Below are 26,348 nucleotides of genomic sequence, written 5' to 3'. Positions count from 1 at the left end.
CTCAGCTCTAGTAAATGTGTGGGCAGGTTAAATAATTGCCAAGGACCCAATTCTGGGTTGAGATTCAAGAGTTGAGGTTCTGTGCAAGTTAAATGCTTTTTAGAAGTGAAGCACCTCATAGACCTGCCTGCTTGCTCGCTCGCTCACTCACTCACTCACTCACTCACTCAGGCACTCACTCACTCACTCACTCACTCACTCAGGCACTCACTCACTCACTCACTCACTCACTCATGCACTCACTCTCTAACGCACTCACTCACACACTTACTCTCTAACTCACTTCACTCACTCACGCACTCACTCTCTAACTCACTCACTCACTCACTCACTAACGCACTCACTCACTCACTCATGCACTCACTCTCTAACGCACTCACTCACGCACTCACTCTCTAACTCACTCACTCACTCACTAACGCACTCACTCACGCACTTACTCTCTAACTCACTCACTCCCTCACGCTTTGCAGGCTGAAGATTCTCCTTTGCTTAGGGTTAGGGTTAGCACTCATGACGCTGCCTGTCCTTGTTAAATGCAATTTCAAAAAATGTAAGGATAAATACAACAGAGAGCTCCCCACCTCGATGAGTCTGTCTTTGGGCTTTAGCCCCGCCCCCTCGGCCGGTGAGCCGGGGTCCACAGAGCGGATGTACTGGCCCGGTCTGGACTTCTCGCTGTGCAGGTTGAACCCGAAGCCCATCTCCGCCTTCAGCAGGTGGCACAGCCGGGGGTGGAGCTCCCTCCCGGGGGCGGGGCTCTCCTGTGACAGACAGACAGAAGGCAAACGGATCAATACCCAATCAAAACATCCCTTCTCTCTCCACTCATCCATTGGCTCCACTGACACCAGAACTGGCTCAAACAGCGCTAGGAAAATAAAGCATTCTTATGAAATCAAATCAAGTTTATTTGTATGGTGCACTTTACAAACGTTTGTCACAAATATGCTTGATAGTGGACCCTTGGCCTAGACCCCACCACAAGAGCAAGGCTGAGTGGGACAGGCAGGAAGAGACCCTAGGAAGAATCAGACTCAATGGGGAGCCTGAGGACAGAACTATGGGTCTGCCACGCAGGTTCATTACACATTTTACATGTCAATGCGTGCATTGGCGGCTATGTCTATTTGTTTGCTGAACGCAATGTAAACTTCCAGAGCAATCCTTCGAGCCACAGAAGAACCCTAAGCGTCACTGGCGAGAGGACGTGGGCGTATGACTGGCCGCGATGACGCCGCACAGCGCAAACACTTGAATGAGTGTTTAACTGCTGTGCGGTTAAAATACAGGCCAACAGGACGCGTTTCGCGTAAACGACGAGGTGCAAACGTCACGCCAGTCTGACGAGCCGGAAAGACAAACGAGGACGGCTGCTCTGCCGGCTATCTGCCTAAAACATCTTGCGGAGGGGCGCAGAGGGGGGCGCGCGACCGACCTCCGCCCAGGACCGCGACCTTTCAACTCAGCGACCGCTGACTCTGCCGCACGTCCCCAATCAGCCGCTCCCACAACCAAACAGGAAATGGGCCCGACCCCGGCAGGGCCAGAACATTCTCAGCTCCTGGGGGGTGGGGGGGGGGGGGGGGGGGCTTTCCTGAAAAAACCGTGTGGAACTGAGCGGGGTGGGGCGGAGGGAGACAGGGTGGGGGTGTTTCATCAACATGATTTAACATCCTTCTTCAAACAATAAACGCGCGGCTTCTATTATTACCGCCCGCCTGAGAGAGGGCCGCACCCCGCGCTCCGGCTAAAAATAGCGGGGTCCTGCGACCGCGCGGACGAGCGACCGCGAGCGGGTCCCTCCGCACCCCGCTCCCACGCAGCCGGGACCTTTACCGCCACCGACACACAGGACCGTCCCTGACCCCTGTCCCAGAACACTGGAATAATCTTCCGGGACCGGAAATCGGAAAAACATCAACCCTGTTTTGTACAGAGAGTCTCACTTCGCAGCTGCGTTTGCCGTCGAGCATAGGCTGAAAACTGAGCTACATAAAAAAGCAGGTACAGCTGAAGCAGAAAAACTGACTTGACTATCCTCTGACTGTAATTGACGACTGCATTAGTACTAAATGCCTTTGTGTATTACCTTGTGTATCTCCTTACCACACACAGGGTGAGGTTTTTAGTAAAGCTTTTTGGGGTCAAAGGATGACATTCCTTTTATGGCGGATCCCTTTATGCTCATTCTACTTCTCCTCTTTTTTAAAAGACAGCAGAGATATGTGGGAACCTTTAGAAACATCCCAGCTTTTGTGGGACGTTTTCTAAAGAACACAGACAATAGATATATAGAGAGAGAAAGCTGAGAAAGAGAAAACAGTGAGAGAGAAGGAGAGGTAAGAAAGACAGGACAGAATGGACAGGTAGCGGACAGAAAGAGAGGGAAAGAAAGAGACGGACAGAGAGAGAGGCAAGGTGGGAAAATCACAGCTCCGATCACCGCGGGGGATGGAAGACGGGTAATTTAATTTTCGCACTTCAGAATGAGGTCAGCGAAGGTGCGATACTCTGGAATCGCACAGCACTCTGTCCTCTGCGACAGCCTCCGACGGACGATGGGGAGAGAGGCGGGACGGGGGGGGGGAGCGCCGAACGCGCCGAACGCAGGCTGCCGGCTGCGACGCGCTCCTGAGCGGCCCGTCCGCAGTCCGCAGGCCGCAGGCCTGGCCCGTGGGGTCTGGGTCACGGAAGAGTAAGTCACGGAGCTCAGCCTGTAACACCACAGGCCCGAGAGGCACAGTGACCTGCCCCGCTGCTCTGGGACCAGCCCGAGGGCAGCTGTGCTTCCGAGACGAGGCAGGTCCCACACAACCACAGCCCTCACCCCCCCGGCCCCGCCAAAACCTCACCCCCCCCCCCCCCCCATTAAGGTGTCAATGGGTCGGAGCTGCCCTATGAGGGATGTCGAGCGAGCGGTGAGACTGACGGCTGCAATAAGGCCAAAGAGGGCGGCCGTGAGGCGTGTGCGCATGAGTGCAGCTAAGGAGGTGAGGCTAAGGGGGTGCGGCCTGGTTTGGTCCGGTTCAGACTAGGTCGGCCTGGTTCAGCCCGATATGGCCTGTTTCAGCCCCGTTTGGCCCAATTTGGCCCAATTCGGCCCTCATTCAGATCTGGATTTGGCACTGGGACACAAGTCCTGGCAGGCTGCTCCTGTTTCTGCTGATCCTCGAACCTTCAGTGTGCAAAATGAGAGTTGCAGGTGCTTCCTCTGCACCACCAAGCACGAAGTAAACACCATCGGAAAGTCACCCCGCCCCCTCCGGAGTATTCCAGGTCCCCAGCCCTGGCTCCATTACCAGACTCCGCTCAGACTGGTCATATCGCCCGCTAACACTCTCTGCACTGCCTCAATGATTGCAAAGCAGTGGGCCTTGCTGATGATCAGACACGTTCAGACGAAACACTATCATTCAGTTTCGATCTCCCTCCCGTCTGAATAATAGTAGTAATAATAATAATGATATAGGGCCTGATACATTGTCTTACATATCAGTGTGTCTCCCTTGCTACTGAGCTGAATTGATGCAGGAGTGTCGCCCACCTACAGCAAACACAGGTAACAAGAGGATCGGGAAGACCTCCTCTTCTGCTAATGCAGGATCAAACGGAGTGCATTTATATAGCGCCTTTCATCTCTCATCTCTCATTCTCACAACAAAATTCTAAAGCATTTCACCTCTCTCTCCCTCTCTCTCTCCCTCTCCCTCCCTCTCTCTCTCTCTCTCTCCCTCTCCCTCTCTCTCTCTTAGTGTCTCGACCGATGAGTGAGATGAGTGGTTTAGAGTAAAAGGCTGCAGACGTGGCCCAAAGTGGCTCTGAGAAAAGGTGTTTTTAAAATTTATTTAGAAAGGCTACACACGCCTCTGACCAGAGCTTCTGAATCACTGCTCCTAATCTGCTGTATTCCAGGAGGCCAGAGGAGGCCAGAGGAGGCCAGAGGAGGCGGTGATGAGGCCAGAGGAGGCCAGAGGAGGCGGTGAGGAGGCCAGAGGAGGCCAGAGGAGGTGGTGAGGAGGCCAGAGGAGGCCAGAGGAGGTGGTGATGAGGCCAGAGGAGGCAGTGATGAGGGCAGAGGAGGCCAGAGGAGGTGGTGAGGAGGCCAGAGGAGGCGGTGATGAGGGCAGAGGAAGTCAGAGGAGATGGTGAGGAGGCCATAAGGACGCCGTGACCGGCCGGGGGGGCATAATGATCCTTTAATGGAGGAGGGAGAACCTGCCTCCCTCCTCTTGAGCAGTAGAGACTGTTTAACATACTGTATATATTTTACATACTGTGATTTAGATTTTTCCTGGTTTAAAATGTTTTAAAATTGGAAATTGCACAGCACAAGGTAATATTTTATTTTAATTTTCTGTAATTTGATTCATAGCATCTGTCTGCAAACCATGCCATATGTGGCGCTGTATGTCCTGGCCAGGCCACTCAATATATATATTTTTAATCTCAACAAGGTTTTATTTTTAGGTTAAATAAAGGGCAAATAAAATAAAATAAACTGATGACCCCCCCCCCCCCCCCCCCAAGCCTAAAGCCCTCATACTCCACAGTAACCCCTGCTGTGTGGTCATAGTTATTCTCCCACCCACTAATCCCCCACCCCCCCCCCCCCCCACCGCCCCCGCCCCGCCTGCACACACTCAGTCTCTACATTAACCCATGAATGCAGTCTTTTAATTTGATACTACAGTCAGCCTTTGTGGTGCCTGCATGCGTATATATGAGTGTGTGTGAGTGTGCATGTGTGTGTGAACATGCCTGTGCATGTATTTGTTTTTGTGTGTGTAAGGGTATGTGCATATGCATGGGTGGATATCTGTTTGTGTTTATATGTGTGTGTATGCATGAAAATGTGTATGTGTGTGTGTATGTGTGTGTGTGCGTGTATGTGTGTGTGTGTGCGTGTGTGTGTGTGTGTGCGTGTGTGTGTGTGTGTGTGTGTGTGTGTGTGTGTGTGTGTGTGTGTGCGTGTGTACATGCGAGGGATTGGCCGTAGCCCCCAGGCCAATTGAAATGAGATCAGTGCTGTTGAATTATTCACACTGGCTGCTGGGACAGCTGCCTTATGACCGATCTTTAACCGCTTCACAGCCAAGATTCCCCCCAATCTCTGTCCTGCCCCTGGGTCATGTGACTACAGTGAGTTCTACAGTACATTGCCTTTCTAACTCACTTCCTTTAAGAGCATTCCACGACAATACATGAAACAGCTTATTTACTTACCTATTTTTAATTGACACCTGATACTGTCACCTGCTAATCTAACCTGTACCTACACCTGCTACTGCCACCTGCTAAAGTAACCTGTACCTACACCTGTTACTGTCACCTACTAATCTAACCTGTACCTACACCTGTTACTGTCACTGCTAATCTAACCTGTACCTACACCTGCTACTGCCACCTGCTAAAGTAACCTGTACCTACACCTGTTACTGTCACCTGCTAAAGTAACCTGTACCTACACCTGTTACTGTCACCTGCTAATCTAACCTGTACCTACACCTGATACTGTCACCTGCTAAAGTAACCTGTACCTACACCTGTTACTGTCACCTGCTAATTTAACCTGTACCTACATCTGTTACTGTCACCTGCTAATCTGACCTGTACCTACACCTGATACTGTCACCTGCTAATCTGACCTGTACCTACACCTGATACTGTCCCTTCAGCTGCACACCTGGATTAGACCTATTAACCCACCCTGCTTTAAGCTAAAAAAATAAAACTGAAGTCAGCAGAATGAAAGGAGGATTGCTCAACCCTCGGCGGTTGACTGAAAGTAACACAGGCTCCTTTGGAATGTTGTCCTTCCTGCCAGAAACAAAGCCTGAAGACTGAGAACACAAACAGTAAAACCTGTCGGAATATCATTCGGAGATGATTCATATTCATTCCTTCAATTCGTCTGGCTCCTGGAACGCACGGGACACGGGGCACGGGACACCGAAACAACGGACTGAACCGATTTCGCAACCGGGTTAGCCGGGTCCACAGGGGAGAGAGCGTGGACCAGCGAGGGTCGCGTGTGCCGTTCCACCGTACGCTCCCAGAAAAAACGGTACCATTCAGGACCTAGAAAGGTACAATCGCTTGTCACTGTGGCAGTACCCCTTGAAGGTACAGAACTGTACCTTCACCAGAAAAAAAGGTACCATTCAGTACCTAGAAAGGTACAATCGCTTGTCACTAGTACCTTTAGAGGTAGTTTTGTACTTGTACAGAATTTGTACCCTTGTGTACCTTCATTTATGTGAGTGTACGCAAGGACACGAAAACGTGACCCACACCCTGTTCGCTCATTTTCCATTACTCATTTTTCAAAAATGCTTAACAGGCTTTCCACTTGAATTAATCTGCTCCCAATTTAAGAACCTGAGGGGGCTCCATGCCTCCCGCTGGTTATCTTTCAGCGCAGCGTGTGCCTGAGCTTGAGCCCAGCGACTTACAGAAGGAGGCAAAGAGGGAGGGAAGGAGAGAGAGAGAGAGAGAGATAGAGAGAGAGACGGAGAGAGAGAGATGCTATACAGTGTCTTTTGTAAGCACTTGTGTCATGTGAATAAAAACTGTTTTATTCCAAAGCGAGAGAGCAAAATCAGAAGCAAAATGGTGTGGTTAGAGACTATAAATTTATATGTTTTTTATATGCTTGCTTTACTGCTATCTATTGCAAGAACAAAATATACTGATAAATATATTTCAGAGCAGCAGAGCTTTTTGTTTTAAATACACTGCTGTGTTTGAAAGCGGCGATAAGTCGTATATTTGGCCACACACCGAAGCTTTGTCTTCACAGTATATTTCAGTTCAACGTATAAAATACAACTGAATACATTTTGAGAGTGTTTTCAGTGGAACGAGCGAGAAGGACGAAGGGGTGAATGCAGTGAAAGATGAGGAAGGCATGAAAAGGGGACGGAGGGATGTGGAGAACAGAGAGGGCATCAGGTGCGGAGCACCCAGCAGACCCTAAACCCCCCCCCAATCTCCCTCCCAGGGGCGGTAGCAGGCCCTGGCCCGAGACTACGGCAGCGGGACGCACGGGGAGCGTTTATTTAATCACGGCGGCCATTATGGCTCTGAGCCCCTCGAGCCGCACTCCAGACGTGCGCTCTGCGGTGATGGAGGGCGACAGAGGGCCGGTCCGTCTTAAACACGACGGACCTCTTTCCTCATTCGGCCGCAGCTTGTGCACTCGCAGCGGCCGTGTTTCCTCCCCGCCCCTCTGCCCCAGCACGGTCTGGAAGAGGGGAAGGCTTGCCCCCCTTACGCCTGTTTCCCGTCACTCAGACAGAGGGGCAAAAACAGAAACGAGGTCACTGTACGGACAGGGCCACAGTGGGGAATCAAACCCCCGTCTGCACGCCTTTAAATAAAAAGGGAACGGAATTATGTATTTAAAAAAGAAATACTGCATTAATGGCCTTGCTAATGAGAACAACAGGCGTCGAGTCAAAACAGGGCCCTTTCATTATTGCCCTGTTTGCGATGGTAGTCTACCCATCTTATTTAAAATCGTTTCAGCTCTGCAAAACTCTCTTTAGTTCTTGGCGCCTCGTTCGAAAATGCTTTCTGCAAAAACAAAAGAAAATAAAAAACAAAATGATTTGGTATCTTGGCGAGAAGCGAGGCGCCGTCTGTTCATGTCTGTGTGGGCAGGGGTTCAGGGGAGGTGCAAACAGTACAAAAGAAGGGCAGGCTGTTTGCTCTCTTTAAAAAAAAAATCTCCCATTTTGAAGCTGTTTGAAGGCGCTTAAATTGTCATCAGTTTGCTCTGTTTAAACAAGAAGGGAAAGCACAGCGTCTAAAAACATACGAGCAGGCAGCATATAAACAGCTTTAAGCCTTCAGCTGGTAATGCACCGCAGAGATTATGAGCAAGAACACAAAACATTAACAGCATATTGTGATAGAAATAATTCATGCCTGAATACAATGCGCATTCAAGGGATTTCGGTCCATATGCTGCCCCACGTCTATGACAAGATAGATAAAATTTATGCAAAAACGAATGCAGTGAGACTGGAAGCACCTAACCTTTAAAAATGTGAATAAATACTGTTACATTACAGCCATTTAGCAGATGTTCTTACCCAGAGTGACTTACACAGCTTTTTGAATTCTTTACATACTGTAGTATCTATTTATACAGCTGGGTATATACTGAAGCAATGTAGGTCAAATACCCTGAAGGCACACGGCTACAATTGCAGTCCTACCTGGGAATTGTACCTGCAGCCTTCAGGTTGCAAGGCCAGCTCCTTAACCATTAAACTCCACTGCTGCCCCTGCATAGGGGCAGTGCTAGTAAGCACGTCCGGGCTGAACAGAAACACTGGATATTGGGGCCTCTGTGACAACGCGGACAGAACCAGAGGGGAAGGAATGAGCTCACTAGACGCCAAAGCCCTTTGGGCTGAGTCAGCACGCTCATATTTCCAAACCCCCCCCCCCACCCCCCCGCCCCGGCCCGCAGGCTCCAGGGCTTCACGCCGCTCTCAGTGTTCCTCCAAAACTGAGCAAAAAATTTTCCCAATTTGCAGTTTCCAGAGAGAGAGTGCTGCCCCGACCGAGGCAAAGCCGACGCCCGCTAACGTGCCTCGCTCCGACGGCAGGCCGCAACGTTCGCGTGGAAAAGGAAACGGGATGAAGTCATTTGGGGGCGGCCTTGTCAGCGCGCCGGCCACAGGTTCACACGCTACCACGCGCCGCGACAGACGCAACACGGGTACGCACCCGCACGCACAGCGCAGGCGGTAAGTACTCAAACAGCAATGCAGTTTTTTTTGTCATTTTGGCTCTGTACTCCAGCACATAAAATTATTTTTTTTTAAGTATAAATTTAATTGTTTCACTTCAACTCCAATGTCTGGGAGCACCAAGACAGAACAACAAAAATTGAGTCACTGTCCAAATACTTGTGGACCAAATTGTACGTGCACGCAAGTGCACACTCACACATACACATAGCTGTCACCGTCTCATGTCACACACATAATGTACATTCCATACACAGAAAAGCACACACGCTCCTGTGTTTCACCACAGGCTCAGAAGTGAAGACAAAGACATAACCAGTCCTGCTGAGCTATTACCCAAATTCATTTCAGTCCCCCTGTAGGGCACATGGGTCTCTGGTCTAAATCACAGGAACCACATATTCCACTATGCTGCATATTCTACTGAAACCTACATTGCGAGGGGAATTCAATAAAAAATAAATCATGTTTTTGGAAATACTTTCACAGCAACACGTTTTAGTCATCCGATTCACTTGTAATACGTCAACGAAATTGAATTACCCGAAAGTCTCATTCTGCTGGACCAGCTACGGGTCCCTCAGACCCTTCCAATATGAGCAGCACATCTAAACCCGGCTCAACGCTGTTCATTTCGGGGGCCACAGGCTGAACCTCGCTATCCAGCAGCTAGCGCGAATGAAACCCGTTAATGGCGATCGCAAGGAAAGCCAGGGCAAGGGCGATAAAGCTAGCTCATCCATTTCTAGGTCGTGGACTTTCGGCGACAGCGTCCCGAAGCCGGAGTCGCCCGGTCGGGCAAGACGTACGAGAAAGAAAAAAAAAACACAGAGCGGCTCTAAACTGGCCAAGACCAAGCCGTGTCGAACAGCTCGGACAAAGCCTCAACACCGCCAAGGTCAGCGCTGATCCTCTGGCTTGTGTTACCACAGCATCCACTGCCAAACCACCACAGAACCACCAAAATCACTAATAAGGTCTTCTTCTAGCTGTCTTTAAAAAAAAGAAAAAAAACAGGGTGCTGTCAGGCTTCGACTGTACCCAGTAAAATGTTCCGTGCTAAATCCACCCAGATACAGAAGGTTTTACTCTGAGTACATGTGATCACTCTTTGATCCGTATGAACTCTGTTAAGAGGTAAATTAACATTGATGGTTTCGCTGTGCGCTGTAATGTTAATACAGAACCTCCGCACATATACTGCCGCCAACCCCCTCCTTAAAATCTCAAAGTGAGAAAACAGAAAGGGTGTCTGTCTGCCAAGAACAACCCAGCCCCTACCACCCTGAAAATCCCCTTACCTGAAGCTTGGGGTCCGTCAGCATGGCTGCGCTCGCTCACAGGTGCAGCAGTCACAGAGCGTATCGGCTGGAGATAAGCGTCCTGAGCGTGTGCTGACGGAGGGGACAGATTAAAGACTGATTTCCAGGCGTGCGGGAGTGCACTGTATGTGCTGCTATGGGAACACACTGTGAGGCAGGAAAGAGGGTCACTCCCTGTTCTCAATGCGCCGTCCAGGAAAGGCGCTGCTGCTCGTAATGGGGCCGCGGCGCCAGTAGGCCTGGAGGACCAGCGCTCGCGTGCTGCAATGCAGGCCTTACCCACAAGTGGCCCTGTGACCACCATAGAGTTCTGACCCGCTAGAGTCACTGTGACTACCACAGAGTTCCGACCCAATAGAGGCCCTGTCATTATCATGGAGTTCTAAGTGACCCACTAAAGGTTCTGTCCATCTGCATTACCATACAGTTCCGACCCACAAGAGTCACTACCATTACCATAGATACCTGACCAGCAAGAGGTCCTGTCCATCTGTATTACAATAGGTACCCAACGCACAGTTGGTCCTCTTAATGCTTAGCAGTCTTTCGTATTCAGCTCTCAATTCTACATAGGATTCTTTACACCAGTGACAGAAGAATTTGAGGTTAAGTGTGTTAAAAAAGTCATTTTCAGGGAAGGGCAAAGTCTTGCTAAGAAACTGCCACAAAGACAGTGTGTTGTAACTCAAATACTGAGTCTAGTCCATTACAGTGTAAGCCTGCTGTCTTAAAATATTGGTAATTATGGAAATTACATTAAAATATTGGCATTATGGAAATTCATGGAATTTTTAAACTCTTAAGAGTCAAGACGAACACTTGAACGGCTTTAAGCATTAACAAAATGGCAAAAAGGAACATTAAAATTCCCCCACCCCCCGTTTCACCACTGGTGGACAGCGGAAATTCCTAGTGGAAAACAGAAGCTCCGGTTAACTGAGGAATACCAGCAGGCAGAGGGGTTCCCAGGGAAAAGTTCCCGGGAACAGTAACATCCAGCCTCAGAGTAATCAGAGGTATACTTTACTGCCTTTATATTCTCTTACTTTCCAGAACAACGAGCCCCTCAACTTTGTTTATCAGTGTTGTTTGTTGAGCAGTCACCGCAGGCCAAATCAGTCTCGATTTTCTCACAGTCTCACAGCAACCGTTGCAAGTTGGAGCAGAGGGACTGAGAACCTCAGGACGTGTATGACTTCTGCACTAATTTAAAGTACAGATGAAGAACCAGATACAGTGCCAAGCCCTTGGGGGACGGACAAATTAACGATCAAGTGAAATTATGAAAATTGAATATGTTTTGTACTTGTCAATCACACCGTTCCAGGCCTATGGCTTTCTAAAGCCAACTAGTTGGCTAGCTGTACACCGGCTATCCTGGTGGCTTCTAACTCCATCCAAGCCTGCAGCTCTGCCACTGGGAACGAGAGTGAGGGCAAGAAATATACGGCAATATTTTTTTCCCATCAGAAAACAGAACTAAAAACAAGTCACTTGGTTGACATCTGCTGTCCTTATCTATCTCTCTCTATGCCAAGCGATAGAGAGACAGAGAGAGACAGAGAGAGAGAGAGAGAGAGAGAGAGAGAGAGAAACTGGGCAAGAGAGACTAAAAGGTACAACATATGACGCAAATAGACACAGATAACGTGCATGTGAACATGTTCTTCGGTTTCACAAGGCTTTTGAATTCTAGCCAAAAAGACAAAAAAAAAAAAACATTAAAGCTAGCTGTTCCTGTAGCTCTCCCATCCACCACCCCTTCCCCTCTCTGTCTTGTTGGGGCCCGTGTGAGAGTGACATCACACACCGCCACGCCCACGTTATCAACGCGACGCAGGCCTCCCCCTGTTCCGCGCTGATGGGCCCCCGCCGGGCTGACGAACGCCACCGGCGCAGGTCACCGAGGGAGGGGGGCCTCCCTGGGAGGTCCACGACACCAACGGTTTTTACGCAACCACGGCGACAGGCGCCGACGCAAACGCGCAGCGTGCAAGGACTGAACGCCGACAGCGAGTTCAGCAGCGGGGCTTACGGGGTGTGCAGTAATGGAGGGAGGGAAGGGAGAGACAGTGAGAGAGAGAGAGAGAGAGAAAGAGAGAGATGATGTACAGCATCTTGTAAGCACTTTCTTATATTGTTGCGAATAAAAACTTTCAATCTGAAGTTAGAAAGACGAGAGAGCGAGAGAGAAGCGAGAATGAGCAAAATCATTTACTCTCTAAGAGCGCTCCATCAGTGAGCCCATTCGAAAAGAATCGTCCCCCTGCTACTACATTTAAACAGGCTGCTGATCTGGGAACAACCCTGAAGGGCACAAACTCTGTGGCTCCGAACATACTGGCTGGCCCTGAACCAGTGAGACGCACAGAGAGGGGGGACGCGGGGCGGGAGAGGTGGGGTCCGCTGGCGATTGGGGACAGAGAAGTGCGTGTGTGAGTCTGCGGTGGGGAAGAGGGCACTGTGCACTGGACTGGCGGGGATAGAGGCTGACCCCCCCGCCCATAAACAGAAGGAGGCCACAGCTACGAGTGGAGCGGGGGGGAGGGCATGCCAAAACAGAGGCTACAGGGGGCGCTATGACAGCATGTGCAGAAAAGGGCACCCGCCCACATCACCCACCCGCCGCAGCTCCGCGGAACGCCAACACCACGAGGGCGGAAGTACCAGGGCGGGCGGCCTCACCAGGCGCCGCTCCAGCCCGCGTCACACTCCGCCGCTACATCGCCGAGGTTACGCCCCCCCTGCTCCCCTCTTCGTCTCGCTTTCGCTCGTAAAAAACAGAGACCCCCGTCCCCGCAGCTGGGTTTGGGAGGGGTGAGCAATGCGGCCGGGCCCCGGGGCCAGCGCCCGCCCGGGGAGGAATCTTCCTCTTCCGTCCAATCACAAAGCCTCTGGAAGGACGCCCCACACACACACACACACACGCACACACACACACACACACAAACTGAGGGGATCCCATTTAACGTCTCACCCTCGTAGCGTGCACTGGGGGAAACCACAGTTCACTGGGCTGTGGATGTGACACTGAACTCACGCTCTGATTGGTCACCCACATCCTGTTCAATTGGTCAGCCTGCACTGATACCTTGGTTTGGTGGGAGGTGGCCCCCACTGTTGGTCTTGCTCACACATACGCAAACAAACATACGCACACATGCACACGAACATACGCACACACACACACACACACACACACACACACATGCCTGTTTTTTCACGCATTTCTCCCAGGCAGAATTCCCTGGAAAAAGCCCCAGGAGGGGTACGCATTTCTCAGCTGTCCTGATCCCTTGGGGGGGGCAGGGAGACAGGCTGCAGATTTGGGGCCTCACATCTGGACCCGGACCTGGGCCAGCGAACAGCAGAACAGAGAGGGGGAGAACAGGGCAGGGGAAGGGGGGGCTATAAAAACCGAAATTTAGCAGGGTGAGGAGTCCAGCCCCCTCTTACTCTGTGAATGACAACAAAATCCCCAATGAACCAGGGGGTACCCATCCCCCCCAAAACAAATCTCCACTGCCCCAGGCGGAACCTACCCCTCCCCAAATCCCCACTGTTTAAGGGGGTACCCCCCCCCCCCACCCCCGCCCCCTCTCACATGAACCCCCCCTGCCAGGCTGAGTATCGTCAGAGCAGCGTGGCCCATCTCGCCAGCAAAAAAAAATGAATGAGAACTCCTCCCCCCAAATAGACTTAGAAATGAGAAGCGTGGGAAAAAATGCATCAGAAGCGCCAGAGCCTGGCGCCACGGCAACCCCTCACGGCGGCAGTGCAGCGGTCAGGACTCGCTCTGGAAAAACACGCGGGAGAAAAATCTGGCGCCTGCGTCTTTTAAGCAGCTTATCCAGTCCCGGCGGGCGGCGGCTGCATTAGTCAAGGGGCTGGTTCCGTCTCCTCCACTGATGTCACTCAAGGACACGCCTCCTCCCCATTCTGCCCATCCGGGCCTCCCTGACCACACCACCCGCCAACCCCACCCCACCCCCCCCATCCCCCACCCCCGCCCCCGGCTCCTCGGGCCTGGGAGACTGAGACACTTCCTGTGAAGAGCAGTACTTATTTACACAAATGTGACCCTGACCTTTGACCTCTGCCCCCTGCTACTCAAATCCTGCTACTCATTACAGGAGTTTCACCCTCCCATTAGTTATAGTGGAAAAATACCTGCCAAACATCATCACACGTGTGAGGTCATGTAAATCAAAGACATCACCATGCAAATCACATAAGTGAGCATGTTAGCAGCACACAGGTTACAGAGTTTACTGGTGGATGACCACAATCCCGCAGTAAACTCTCTTCACTTCCTGTTTCCTGTTCTATGCCTCAGAAACAAGCGGGCTGGGGACACAGCTCTGAAAATGGTGTGGCTTTGATTACACAAAACCCCTCACCCTCACGTTCCTTCCCCACCACGGAACACAACTATATTTAAACAGGCGATTAGATGCAAAAGACATGTCGATATTATGAGCTATTACACTGTGGTAATGATATCAGTGGCCAGGCTGAAGACGAATGTTTAATGAAGTGGGTTTTGTTACTGACAGCAAGAGTCAGTCTTCTCCATGGCAACCGACAGAAACTTCCAGAAAGCATTTACATCTGGAGAGGAGCTGTAGACCCAGAGGCTGCGCAAACGATACACAGCGGGTTTGCTGGCATCCTCGTCCAGGAAAGCTCCGTGGAAACTCACACACTGAATTACACTTAAGAACTGCGGGGACACATGATTGACACGCGTGTTTATTTTTGTTTGTTTCTGAGCATGTGTGGGGCGGGCATACACAACCATAAAGACTGCCACACACACAGCCACACACACAGCCACACACAGCCACACACACACACACACACACACACAGCCACACACACAGAAACACAGAAGGGTCGCAGATGAAACCAATCAGTGCAATGCCGGCCGAAGAGTTGGGCCACAGCTGACTGTCAGGGGCAGGGAAGCACACCCGTGAGATAACTGCCCCATATCCCAGCATCCTCCTGCACAGAGCTGCGGCCAATCAGGAGCCAGAGCCAGGCCCACTGGCTACGGGCAGGGCCGGAGGGATACAAGCTTCATCACTCCATCCGCACTTCTCCATCTCGCAGCACACACTCCGGTCACAGCGTATGCGTGCGTTTCAGAGAGCTCTGATTGGGTAAGGGCCTGTGTTACAGTAGGAGAATGGGGCGCAGTCCGTAGGGCGCCTGGTGTGGCCTGCCGTACCACCTCCTGAACTGTACCCCCTTTCTATCTCTCTCACACTCTCTGTTTCCCCCCCCCATCTCAATAAAGAGGAACACAAAACACAAAAAGGAGGGTGGACTGCCCTCTTGAAAAAGAAAAAAAGACCCATGATACACCAGGCCTTTCTCAGGGCCATGTGCAGCAGCTGCGCTGTGGTGCATTGTGGGAGTGGGCGTTGTGCTGTGCTGGAGATGCGCTGGTGTGGGCGATTGGGATCAGGGTTGCCAGGGCCACACAAACCGTTTTGAGAAACAAAGAGTGGGAAAAAAAATGAACAAACAAAACAAAAAAAAAAAACCCAGAAAGCCTCCTGGTTTACCAGGAACGGGGACTCACATGGTGATTAGGAATTCTGTTGTCTTGTCACACAGTGCAAACATAGAAAAACCCCAGAGGGTAACGTGAGACAGTCACTGGTTTGCACATCAACAGAGAAACCCACAGCCCGCTTCCTGGTTGGGGCTGGACTCCTGACAGACCATGTGACCTGACCAGTATTTACACAGCCTGCTCTTGAAGAGGACCTCCTAATTACTTTTGGTTTTGTGTCTCTGTTTTCAGTGTAAACACACAAGCCTCGCGCCGATATTAACAGTGACAGGCAAATGCAAACAAGCTCCTCGTCGGGCGAGACGAACGAAGAGAGGGAGGCTTCAGAATGTGGCGGCGCGGAATGCGGAGCCAGCGAGCGCCGCGTCGGAAAAACCACGACGCTGACGCCAGGTCACCTCGCCAGGTTTCCACACACGCGTGCCTCCCCCTTCCTGTAACTGCTGTGATGTCATAATTGGGCGCCAGACCTGGGCTGGCAAGGTCCGCAGGGGGCCTCCTGTGCGCGAGGAGGTGAATCAAGACGCAGTGTTTGAGCAGTGCATTGTGGGAAGGCTGAAGAGCCGAGTGGTGGTGGGTAGGAATGGCAGGCCTGGATCCCTCAGGTTTACCCAAACTCCAACACTCCCCCTCTCCTCCATGCAAGGACTCTGAAACATTCAGTATACTAACAGCTGCTGTGAAAGAACAGGGCCTTGACCAAGCCTCCGGCCATACCCGCATCCCCCCCCCCCCCCCCCCGGGGCTGCTGTTCCCAGCTCACCTCACCGTTCATTCCAGAGGGGCCCGAAAACCAATCAGAGCAATGCAGCCTCATTATGAAAACGCTCGCCACAAATCACAGTGCGCCAGCCCAACCATCAACTCTACCCCTAAGCCTAACCTGAAATCAGTTACCTTCAGACAGGAATCAGACAGGACAGTCATGCACTGTGCCGAAAGGATTGCGTGCCAGGAGCGATGGGTGCATAAATGACATAATAAATGGCAGCAGAAACATCATGGGTTTAATACAGTATCTGTGACAATGGAGAGGGGCAGAATGACGTCCTGCAATTCTCTAGAGAATCCTGCTCTGGGTCAGGCAGGTGGAGTAACTCTGTGACAAATTTTGGTTTTACAGGGAACCCATCACATAAACAAAGCGGTTCCTCAAAGCTAATCCTCCCTGATTGTGTAGCATTGGCTGAATAGACCTTTTCTTTCAGGGCCCGAAGGCTGCCGTCCGGTACAGAGCCACCTCCAGCGGCCAAAGACCGTGCTGATAAAGGGCTCTTCAGTTTGCTCAGGGAGGGACGGCTCCGCTCGTGGTCTGATCTCATCTTTAGATGTGGCTTAGAGAGGCGGGCCGTGAGCGAGAGAACAAGGGAGCGGACGTAAGAGCTTCTTGCTTTCCCAGAGTGCCCAGCTGTTGACTCATAGACAAAACAGCCGCTCAAATGAACAAATTTACGATTTACATCTCAGCAATTAAGCGGACGACTTTCAGCCAAAGCGACTCACAAAAGCGCATTTCACATGGAAAGGAAACATCAGGGGAGCTAGAGGCATGGAAAGCTACAGTCATGCCAGAGCCACCGTTTCTGCCAGCGGTTGGCTCAAGAGGGACTTGCTTAGCAACGGGCAACGCTGGTTTTGCTTCAGCGTGTGGTCAGTTTCCAAAACACGCGGAGGGACGACCAGATCGGCAGAAAATTTGACGTGCTGCTCCGCCAGCATTCGCTCCGAGATTTAAGAGAGAGAGAGACGAAACCGGGCGGAGTGGAGACTCCACGCGCCTCCTCCGCCCGGGCGTGTCTCCCAGCGCTGTCCCGCGATCTCGCGGGGGCCCCCCTGACGCCTCCTTTATTTGCACTAAAAATATGGCAGAGGAAGCCGCCGTCCCGGGGCGGGTGGCGGGGCGGGCGGCGGGGCGGGCGGCGGCGGGGCGGGGGCTTCCTGCGCTCCCCGGCCGGCTCTCTTACGCAAGCTCCGCGTGGCGCTGTGGGAACGCGGTGTCCCGGGTCTAATCTGGCTCATCTTCACGCGTGTCTCCTAAGCCCTGTCGCCAATTAACCACCTGCGGGAACAAGCGCGCCTGATTGGAGGGAGCGAGGGAGCGAGGGAGGGAGGGAGAGAGTGTGAAAGAGAGAGAGAGAGAGAGAGAGAAAGAGAAAGAGAAAGAGAGAGGTAGGTTGGAAATAACTGAATGCAAAGTGGTTCACATCACACAAGAAGCCATTATCATACAGGGAAAAAGAACCCACAAGTGTCATATATCCCACACACCCATCCCTGTACACGCATGCGGACACACACACACACACACACACGCACACACACACACACACACACACACACACACACACACACACAGGCTTATCAGGATAACATGTGGGCAATTAAAGGTCAGAACACCTCCGGTGTGCAATCACCAAAAAAACAAAAAAACAGAACGCGCGCAGAGGCTCAACGTGCTCAGAGAACAATGTGCTCTTGAATTCCTCCCCGAAGAGAGGAAGTTTGGGAATTCAGGATAACCCCCGGGGGCCTGGCTGCCACGACAACGGTTGAGGGCTGCCCCCCTACGGTCAACAGCCTCAGGCCCCTTGGCCACTTGACCTTGGGTGCGGGGGGACAAAACACTTCTTCACTGAGCAGAGGTGTCCAGTGCTGCTCTGAGTGTGCCACTACAGGGCCTCTCATTTCTATTTGTTTTAGATCTGAGGTTTTCAGCCTTTTCTCATGCAGGGACCCCTCATGCAGGGTGTAAGGTGATCCGAATGTGTCTGGCCTTCTGAACACCCCAGAAGCGGGATGGAACAAAGCAAACCCGAAAATCAACCAGGACCCACATTCATAAAATATTACAGAGTAGGAGTGCTTGACTAGGGTCAGGGCACCTGTCTGTATCCTAACCTCACCCACTAAGAGCTAAAAAGGGGAACTGATGCTCCTCAAAGCCCGGCTCCTCTCATTGGCCAGATACAAAGTGCCCCAAGCGCCGAGATTACTCCCAACCCCCCCCCCCCCCCTTCCCCGGGCAGTGACAGCGTCCGTCAGCAGGCGTGACTCGTTGTCACTGTGCTGCCCGTTGTGCACAGGGCCCCCAGAACTGAAGTGTGACATCACTCTGCTGCTGTACAGGCACAGGTCACTGTGTTAGCCTGACCAGGAACCCAGAGCAGCACCCCACCATCTGCCACCTATATATGACCTCTGAGGTTTGATTCCATGGATGCTGTGGCAGTGAGATGTGCGTGCATCCATGCGTATGGGGGTTTGGACAGGGTCTAAGTAGAATCGACTGTGTTGTAAATAGACACAAGGCATCAAAAAAGCCTCCCACTGTTTTGGTTCAGATTTATTTATTTATTTATTCTGCATTTCTATCAGATCCAGCCTGTGATGCTCTCCAGGCCCACACTCTGTGCTTAAGGCCCCTGTGCTTTTCAGTCTCGGAACATTCTGGAACGCTTTCAAAGCCCTCTCACCCTTCTCTTTTCTCCCGCCTCTCCGTTCTCTGATACTTTGTACTTATACATTTTTTTTTTGTTCTGCATCCTCTTTTACAGTTTTCAGAGTGGCTGTGTGATCAGAGATTGTGTAAGAGAAGGACCTTTAAAAGTTTGCTGTGCTGAACTGAACATTCAAATCTGCAGACAGCTGACATTCAAAGACACATCTACCAATAAAGGCTCAAACACACAAACGCATGCATGTGCACACGCACACACACACATCACACACACAAGCACACAAACACACACACACACACACAAATACACAAGCACACACACACATCACACCCACACACAAAGACACAAGCACACAAACACACACACACACACAAATACACAAGCACACAAATACACACACACACCACACACACACACACACACACACACACACACACACACACAAATATACAAGCACACACACACACACACCACACTCACACAAGCACACAAAGATACAAGCATACGAACACACACACACACAAACACACAAGCACACAAACACACACAAACACACGCACACACAAATACACACACACACCACACCCACACACACACAAATATACAAGCACACACACACAGCTTGTTCCAGGACAGACAACTGAGGTAAGGATTTATTTATAAATAAAGTATAACTGAAATATTATTCTGGAGAAGCTCTGAAATAAACTGAAAACATTTCTGCCAAATGCACACAGCCAAAAAACTAAAATGATTGCCGCACTTCATCTCTACCCTAAAAGCATTTCTCTCTGTTTTTCAAATGACAGAAATAAACACTGAGAAAACAAACAGCCTTCACATCATTCCTCACAGACAATGCTAAACTTGGCACTGCTGAAGGGAACAAAATGTCTTGTTTCACACTCTCAAGGACAGAACACTGTACAGTGACAAATGCCAATTTCGCCAATAGCAATTTACTAAATGCACCGAAAGCCACCCCCTTACACACCCCAGCCAATCACATTGTTAGCGCTAATAGTGGGATGTAATTGTCTATCTGGAATTCTGTTATTCTGTTTTACACAGTTTCATGACACCCACAGCCCCCTCCCCCCCCCTCCCCCCCCCCCCCCCACAAGGGAGGTCTGGTTTTTCTCCAAACTTTAACTGTGGTCTCCTGTGTTGATTGGGCTGTTAAATGCTCTCCGGGCCTGGGCTAGCTAACGCGCTCGGTGGCTGTCTCCTGTTAAAGCCCACTTTCATGGGTTCCGTTGCTATGCTGCGGGGGCGGCTTCACGCCGAAAGCCTAAACATAGGAACGAGAAACTTCAGTCCGTCACGACTCCGAATCAAACGTCCGCACTTGCTCACGGTGCTGCCGGTGGTGATGACTGATTTACTGGGAACAGCAACCTGCTGCTACAACATCTGCTGCCTTTTAAACTGTCAGACCTTCCATGGCCCTTTTTCACCATATACGCGTTCTGAAAAATTAAAATTCCTGATGCCACAGAGCTCTCATACTCTGTGTATGTGGACAGAATTGTTTCTCTAATTCCCGTGGATTCCTGACATATGAATTTATTTATTAATAGTGAACTTATTAATTGGCTTATTATTAACTGACTAATTAATTGATTTATTAACAACAATGTGAGGCCAAAAGCTGGCTAGGCCTCACACTGATATTACTAAAAGAATGAAGAATCCAAGTTTTTACAATTTTCTTTTTTTTTTTAGTGTGAGCCCTACTCATTTTTTGAGCTTGTTTTTGATGGTTACGCGGTTCACAGTGATTTTGCGCACGTGTTTTAGGATATGTTTGATAATGCTTTTCATTGCAAAACACATCTCATGGGTGAATCCAGGTTTTGGGGGGGGGGGGGGGTTGCATACGCAGCTGCACAGCAGTCCAGAGAGGCCTACCTGCTTGCTGCTCACTGAGAGGGACCTCTTGCCGGATTTCGGCTCCGCGCTGGTCAGCGGGGCCGAGCCCTTGGACACCGAGCCGTTCTGCTTCCTGCCGGGCGTGGCCGGGGTGGCGGCGGGCGACGGGCTCGCCCCGCGGGTGGCCATCTCCTCCGTGCAGGTGAGCCTCAGGCTCCGCAGGTACGCGTCCGTCTCGGCGTCCACCACCAGCAGCCTGGTCTCGTCCTCCACCGCCTTGATCCGCTGGACCACCTGAAAAATGGCGGGGGGGGGGGGTGAATACGGAGAAAGAGGTGAGTGGGTACGGAAGTGTGCCAGCAACCCCCCCACCCCTTCCCAGAAAGAAAGAAAACACAGCTGAACGGTTCCACTGAGGGGAAGAGGTTCCCCAAAGGTCCTCAGCCCGGAACACTGGAGCATCAGAGACGTTAAGCAAAGACTGTCTGAGCGCAGCTGAGTGGCGTGAACACATCCAGACATTTCGCAGACGCCCGGGGTATGCAGGACGCCGACGGGGAACAGACACACCTGCTGTTTAAAACACTCAGAAACAGGTTCAATGCCTTCATTGTGCCCCGCTTTTAAACCTGTTTGGGAGGATTCAACACAGCGAGCAAAGATCCACAGAGCCCTTAAAAACCTCTAGCTCAGTGGAAGCCAGAACTCTGTGTTAAGAGATGGAGCTTTGCTATTTTTCTCGTTTTAACTGGCTTGCCTCTTTACTTAATCTCTGATTTATTTATAACTCCATATTGAATTATTATTTTTTTTTTATCGATGTAAATAGGTACTGCAGCTCTTTTTCCTCTTTGCATGCTTTGATACTGCACTGTATGTGTTTTCCTGTGTGTATATTTATCAGTAGGCTATACTTGGGCAATATGAATTTTGCCATTTTGACATGCTAATAAAAGAAGCTGAAACTGAAAATGAGTGGGATTTATGCAGTGAAAATGCTTCTCTGAGACAGCGGCACCAGTTTCACTGCAGTAAAAAAATACATAAATAACAGACCGCAGCACAGAAAAGTGACAGGATCCTTTTTTTATAAAAAGAGAAAAAAAAAAGAAAACAGTAATAATTTTGCGGTGGCAGGGCAGAACGAACCAGAAAGTGTTTATCCAAAGGGACAGATTCTATTCCCTCAGCCTTCCTTCCTGGTTCAACTGTTGGGCTTCTGGCTCATATTCAGAGCTGAACACAAGCAATTTTGATGATTCTTGAGCCTCAGAAGAAGTGCGGGCACAGAATATTCAACAGAAATGTACAGTCCAACATCCTAGTTTCCTACTGGAACTTACTTTCTCCAAAACTCTTATGTGGATATTAGAGAAAGAACTTGAGAAAGGCAAGCGAACTCAACATTTAGCATATCTTCTTTTCTCACTGTAAAGAAAAAGGGCTTCAACCTTTTGCACAAGAGAGAAAAGGCAAGACCCTCTAAGGTAGAACTACAGCATGAGACTGTGGTAAAGAGATTTAACTCCACGCTGAAATTTGGCAGTAATGTTGTAATTTAGTCTGTGCTTTTTCTGCTAGGACCTCCATAACAGCAACTGCACTCGGGTATCATTACTGCTAGGTTGCGTCCTCCAAATACAGTGGGGCGAATGACTCTTAACACAAGACTTGGAAGCACAGAAACAAAAACATTCTCAAAGGTTGTATGGGGAACTGTATTTGACAGAAAATGTCAACACTTGGAATGGGGTTATGTGATGTAACTCAGCACAGTACAGGTGTTTCGTATCATACAAATGTACTTCAACACACCTGAGAGAACCACAAACCTCTTTCAACTACGAATGGAATTTTTAGACTCAAGGAATTCTAGATTTGTTTTGTATTTCTTACCACAGTCATAAACATGTCAATGCACCCCATTTTGTAACATGTTCTTCTTATTCATTTTCTCTCAATCTTGAATGCTCAATCATAATTTTAAGGCTCCTGCTGCCCCTGCAGCAACCTCCTGTGCAGCCAACGTGCAGGGGGGCTGCAGTTCTTGTGCAGCTGGCTTGGTGGATTCCCATACATCTACCAGAAGGGTTGCAAGATAGTGATGATATCCTATGATACAATCAGGGTGATATCCTGCAGACTGAAGCTCTCCCTCCCTGGGCTATCATAAAAAAGAGACTGCCACCCGCTGCCACGCCAGAGGGGATTATTTCAGCAACAGCTTGTGCAGGGGTCACCAACCCCTATGGTTACTTAGCACTCTCATTTGTCCAGTTAAAGTAGTTGATTATGCAAACATCTTATATCCCCTGGTTTCCTGCACCTGAAATGGTCAATGGCTTTAAGGTGGACAAAAAAAAGCTGCAGGCCTGGTGGCTCTCCAGGGTATTTCACCTTAACTTGCTGCAGACAAGGGCCAACATCGGACATACAGGCAACCGTGGCGTGCAGAACTTAAACATTGTCTTCATTTCTGAATATGTCTAGACTCAGTGTTTTGGGATGCTGCAAAACCAAACCAAGCGAAAGTATGCAGCAAAATTACTTGAATCATTAATTTCTTCTCCTTTCCAGCAGTTCCATGTGCTCATGTAAATATAGGTTTGCTGCAAAGTGTCTTTAATTCTATCAACAGTGGGCCGTCACATGGTGTAAACAAATGCAGTAACATTACAGAAGCCGTAGACTGCCACTAAACTGCAGCGCATTGGATGACTTAAATAAAATGAAGGTAAATAACGACACGCTGCATTAAAAAGTATGTGAAACACAGTTCAGCAGCTTGTTTTTCAGAGGCAAGCTCTACGGGAATACCAGTTGCGCAACTAAACATCCGCTCATCCGTTCACAACACTCGTAAAGATAATCTTCTAATTAAGCGCGTTTTCATTCAGACAGAGTAGGAATCCTGGACATCCAGTGTTAGTACACGCATATTCTCGATTCTACATGTTATGTATGGTTTTAAAAACTACATATTACTTTCTAACAAATCAAAAGGTACGTTGGACCGAGTGCAGAACTAAACCTTACTAAAGGTTTCTGACAGGCGCGAAGTGCTGCACTGTTCTTTCGTCACATTTTTACATAGCTCTGAATTACATCTCAGTTAGAGATGAAAAAGGTTTATTATAAAAGAAATGACAGGATAGCTCTATTACAAGGCTAAAGGGGCCAACGCGGGAACGGTATTACCACTGTTTCACTTACTTGGTGGTGCGTGTCTCGCTCCACATTGTCGCCGTTCACCTCCACAACTCGGTCTCCTGCGCGCAGACCCGCGGCTTCGGCGGGCGAAGCGGGCTCCACTTTACGAATAAATTGGCCGCTCTTGCCCTTCTCTCCGTGCAAGTGAAACCCATACCCGCCGTCCTCCTTAAGCATCACACAGAGCCTTGGTTTCAGTTCTTTTGCCATTTCGGTACCCTGTGTCATTAATTTGGAAATACTGGCGTATCTTGGGAAATAAAAAAATTAAAAACAGTTCGAAGAATTCCTATTCCAAATGCTGAAAAACAAGTTTAAATTTCTGTAGGACTCGGCAGCCAGTGTCTCATTGAAAAGTACATCTTGAAACCTGTGGCACCTTTCCACATATATGAAAAAACATGAACATTAAAAAAAATAACTCTGGAATAAAGCGACGGATGACCACGCACCCTCCACGTTTTAAAAAGAACTGTCAGTCTGTTCAATAGAATATCAATACATGCGACAGACTGGAGCAAGCGGGCGCCCAAGTCCTCAAGTCCCAGTCCACCGGTCGGATGTTGTCGTCGGCTCTTCTAACGTGGTTCGCAATAGGCTAGTCTAGTTTTTTTCCGTCCTGGGATTTAAATTGGTGTTATCCGCGAGAGCGCTACAATTTCCACTCTCCTGCAGTAGCTAGGCTACGTCTGTTCCGACTGGTTGGAAAACTGGGAATCAGTTACAGCACCAGTGAGTTCTGAGTCCACTTGCACGTCAACAGCACCGCCCTCGCAATAAATAAGTTGAAACGTGATGATTTGGCCATTAAACCATGCGATCTGACAGCTTCTGTATCTTCCCCCGACCCTGCGAGAACAGTATGTAACTTCACAGTGTCCAGTCAAGGAAACGTCTTGTTTGCGTACAAGTAAAGTGTAATAAAGATAGGTCCTGCTCCCTTCGACACTCAGGAACACCAGACAGGTGGCACTGAAATAACTTTCCCGTGACTAACCCACAACCTGGACTGACTAGTATCTCCACATCCGATCTCTTGATCTACTACAGGTTACAGTTTCGTTTAGCAAAGCGCGCATGACGCGCTTAGGCTAACAGTTAAACCCGAGAATGTTAAAAACCGCATCTCGCCTGTGCGCTACATACAGTATATGCGTAGGTTACAGTCTTAAAGCGTTGCGATGTACCTTGCTGCAGAAATCGAGTCATCTAAGTAATGAAAACTAAATACTAAAACGTATTATCGGGGGATAATTCAGACAGGTGACTACGAAGAGAGGTCGGTGTCCCAGATCAAGTCCAGAACATCAATAGATTATCAAGATCAAAAGGTAAAGGTCACAGCCATTATGAAAGGGAGACGGATCAGAAAACTGTCTGCTGCATATGGGTTAGTCTATATCAAAGAGGCTTTGACCTACGTCAAATTAATGGAAACTGCACAATAACACGTTCGGTGTTAAATTAACTCGTATGGTCCTGTTATGGACTCCTATGAACAATGTTAGCGTTGAATTATGACTGGACATTTTACTGTGCGATTCAAATATGCTGCAACACAATAGGCTACACAAGGGCCAGGTACATAACCGTAGGCATGTGGGAGTTTTGTTGCGAAGACGTTCTCACACCTGTGCTGCTGTTGCCTTTGACAACGGTTTAAAAATCACCTGCTACTTGGACAGGACAGTGACGGCAGATGGCTGACGCGGCGCTGACAACTAGCAGAACTGGTATTGTGGCCAGAGGACACCGCGGGGTGATAGGGGATTCCATTCACCTGCTATATCACCGAAACAATACGACGCAGCAAGCAATGACATCACAGCGCGGGTTGGGTCAACAAAATATGCTCTTATGATAAATAAGTGCACTTCACTGCACAGCTGAATGGAAGCGTGCAGCAATGATTTGCTTACCACGGAGGCCATATGGCTTCGACTGGTTTAGCATCTGCAAACGACAGTGTTCGCGCGAGTTAAGATATGAGGAAATTATTCAGTTAATTCTCAACTGGTTTTTAAAGGGAAAAAAACATAAACAAATTCACAATCCCACTCAAGTGACGTTCATGTTACTCTTCTGCCACCAAGCGGACAATATATGGAAATACAGTAATCTTCAGGTGGAAGCTTGA

General features: G+C 49.7%; 1 protein-coding gene across 1 annotated transcript in view; it reads right to left on the bottom strand.

The window, feature by feature from the left end:
• Window positions 1-25,980, bottom strand: part of LOC118220768 (Na(+)/H(+) exchange regulatory cofactor NHE-RF2) — a 41,737-nt gene extending 15,757 nt beyond the window's left edge. The window contains exons 1-3 of the mRNA XM_035404959.1: window positions 24,215-25,980; window positions 21,041-21,295; window positions 585-764 (exon numbers count right to left, since the gene is read on the bottom strand). Coding sequence (XP_035260850.1) covers window positions 585-764; window positions 21,041-21,295; window positions 24,215-24,439 — 660 coding nt within the window. The 5' untranslated portion in view covers window positions 24,440-25,980. The remainder of the gene's footprint in view (window positions 1-584; window positions 765-21,040; window positions 21,296-24,214) is intronic.
• Window positions 25,981-26,348: the final 368 nt, after the last annotated feature.

This window comes from Anguilla anguilla, chromosome 2 (genome assembly GCF_013347855.1).
Source record: "Anguilla anguilla isolate fAngAng1 chromosome 2, fAngAng1.pri, whole genome shotgun sequence".
Classification (NCBI taxonomy): Eukaryota; Metazoa; Chordata; class Actinopteri; order Anguilliformes; family Anguillidae; genus Anguilla; species Anguilla anguilla.
The sequence above is the reverse complement of the archived record's forward strand: the minus strand, read 5'-3'. Positions and strand labels throughout refer to the sequence as shown.